Below are 2028 nucleotides of genomic sequence, written 5' to 3'. Positions count from 1 at the left end.
GGTGGGTGGGGTGGGGGTGGTGCATCGCACCCTTTAGTTCCGGTTCGTGTCTCAAACCAAGACTAAAGGTCCCATTTGAACCGGGACTAATGTCTTCCCCACGCCTTAGCCGCTCGAACCGGGATTAATGCTCACATTAGTCCCGGTTCGTGATGCAACGGGGACTAATGTGTACATTGAGCTGTGACCAAAGCCCTGTTTTCTACTAGTGGGTGTGGGCTCTGGCGGCATGAAGCCGAAAATGGTTTCAACCACCACCCAAGGGATCTGGTCTCAAGCATCATGATGTCGGTGTAGATGTGCTCGTAGGTTGCCCAAAAATAGCCGTGGAGCGCCACATCCATGTGGCCATTGCCCTCGTCATAACTACGCATGAAGTGCACCAAGATGCAAGCATCAAAGAACATCATCGGCAAAAAGTCGCCCTCGTTGATACTCTCCACGTCGTAGTAAAGGCTGCGGCCGACCTGTGACACAAAGGAGACCTCATTGTACATCTCCTGGAGTGAGCGGCCCGAGTCCTTGAGGCATTGGTTGGCAGCCATATGCTTCACCCTCTCCGCCTCCATCACGCCGAAATTTTATCTCTTGAAAATACAACACAATTTGGATATATCTTGATCAATCAGCTATCCATATTATAATATATAGCATCAAATGAGGTTGGTCTCTCATATTCTCTTGACGAAAGATGCTTTAGCTTACTAGAGTTGAACATGTGAAGACCGACCGTGGCAACGTAGGACAGAGGTACATTTACCAATAAATAATACCATCAAGCAACAGCATCTGCAGACAAAATTACCAATTTGGGCATCGATATATTCTGGACCCAGGCGGAGCCATGTGTGGACTGCATAGATAGATTCCGAGACACACATGCATCCAGCCGGGAAATTGTCGGGCATGGGCGACGTGGCTGGTTTGGTTGGTCTATAAGAGGAGCGTCAAGGCTGTGTGCTTCTTTGTTCCATCAGTACTTCATTCATCTCTGCTACTCAGCTGTGTTTGTATTTAGGAAGGAGCTAGTCCACTCCTTGAGTACTCTTGGGCAGCTGGGCGATGAGCATGGAACCATCTTGGGTCGTAACTTGCGACTCGGGTTGGTCCATGGAAGAAGCACCAGCTGCGTGGAGTAGTGATGATAGGACTAGTTTCCAAACATCCTTGCCTAGCCATAGCGATAGCGTGCAGCTACAGGTGGTTGAGTATGCAGCCCCATCCCCAACCCCAACCACACACGATAACGACTCTAGTTATTCTGGCCAGGTGTTCAAGGAAGCAGTGGAAGAGTTCAATGCTAACTATTTGGAAATTATGGAACAGAAGATGCACAGGTTCCCTCCAAGCCTGGTGGATGTCGAAGACCGGTACAAGGTGCCGGTGGCTGTGGCCATCGGTCCTATCTACCATGCTCGTCTCCTGGAGGCGGAGAGCGTGAAGCATGTGGCGGCCGACCAATGCATCGCGCAGTCGAGCCGCTCACTCCAGGAGATGTACACGAAGGTCTCCTCCGTGTCAGACTTGGCCCGCATACTGTACCACCCCGATGATGTGGCGACATTCCGCCACCGCGACGATTTTGTGCCCATGATGTTCTTTGATGCTTGCTTCTTGGTGCAGTTCATGTGTTGGCATTATATCCCCGACGAAGACATGCACCAGGCCCTGGTCAGCTATTTCCATGCCAACCATGAGCGCATCCGCACCGATATCATGATGCTTGAGAACCAGATCCCTTGGGTGGTGGTTAAAACCATCTTGGAGTTCATGCCGCCAGCGCCCTTGCCCTGGTGCTGTCCCTGGGAGAGGTTCATCATTGTGATGAGAAGGGGCCTGAAAAACCAAATTGGTCCTGATGACCCCATCGACGTACTACATCCTGTCTATGAACCGCCGCATGTCCTCGGCCTCGTCCGGTTCTACATCGTGGGAATGAACGAAGACCCCCGTGCCCCCAACGACGACGACGACGACAATGAAGACCCCCACCCCCCCAACGACGACGACGACGACAATGAAGACCCC

General features: G+C 51.8%; 2 protein-coding genes across 2 annotated transcripts in view; one reads left to right on the top strand and one right to left on the bottom strand.

Moving 5' to 3' along the window:
• Positions 1–2028, bottom strand: part of LOC119349982 — an 11287-nt gene that overhangs the window by 1804 nt on the left and 7455 nt on the right. The window contains exon 3 of the mRNA XM_037618051.1: positions 981–989. Within this exon, the coding sequence (XP_037473948.1) occupies positions 981–989 (9 nt within the window). The remainder of the gene's footprint in view (positions 1–980; positions 990–2028) is intronic.
• Positions 1019–2028, top strand: part of LOC119299432 — a 2077-nt gene continuing 1067 nt past the window's right edge. Inside the window, exon 1 of the mRNA XM_037576668.1 lies at positions 1019–1948. Within this exon, the coding sequence (XP_037432565.1) occupies positions 1063–1948 (886 nt within the window). The 5' untranslated portion in view covers positions 1019–1062. The remainder of the gene's footprint in view (positions 1949–2028) is intronic.

The sequence above is a fragment of the Triticum dicoccoides genome, chromosome 1B (genome assembly GCF_002162155.2).
Source record: "Triticum dicoccoides isolate Atlit2015 ecotype Zavitan chromosome 1B, WEW_v2.0, whole genome shotgun sequence".
Classification (NCBI taxonomy): domain Eukaryota; kingdom Viridiplantae; phylum Streptophyta; class Magnoliopsida; order Poales; family Poaceae; genus Triticum; species Triticum dicoccoides.
Note: the sequence above shows the minus strand (reverse complement) of the source record. Positions and strands in the feature narration are given on the sequence as shown.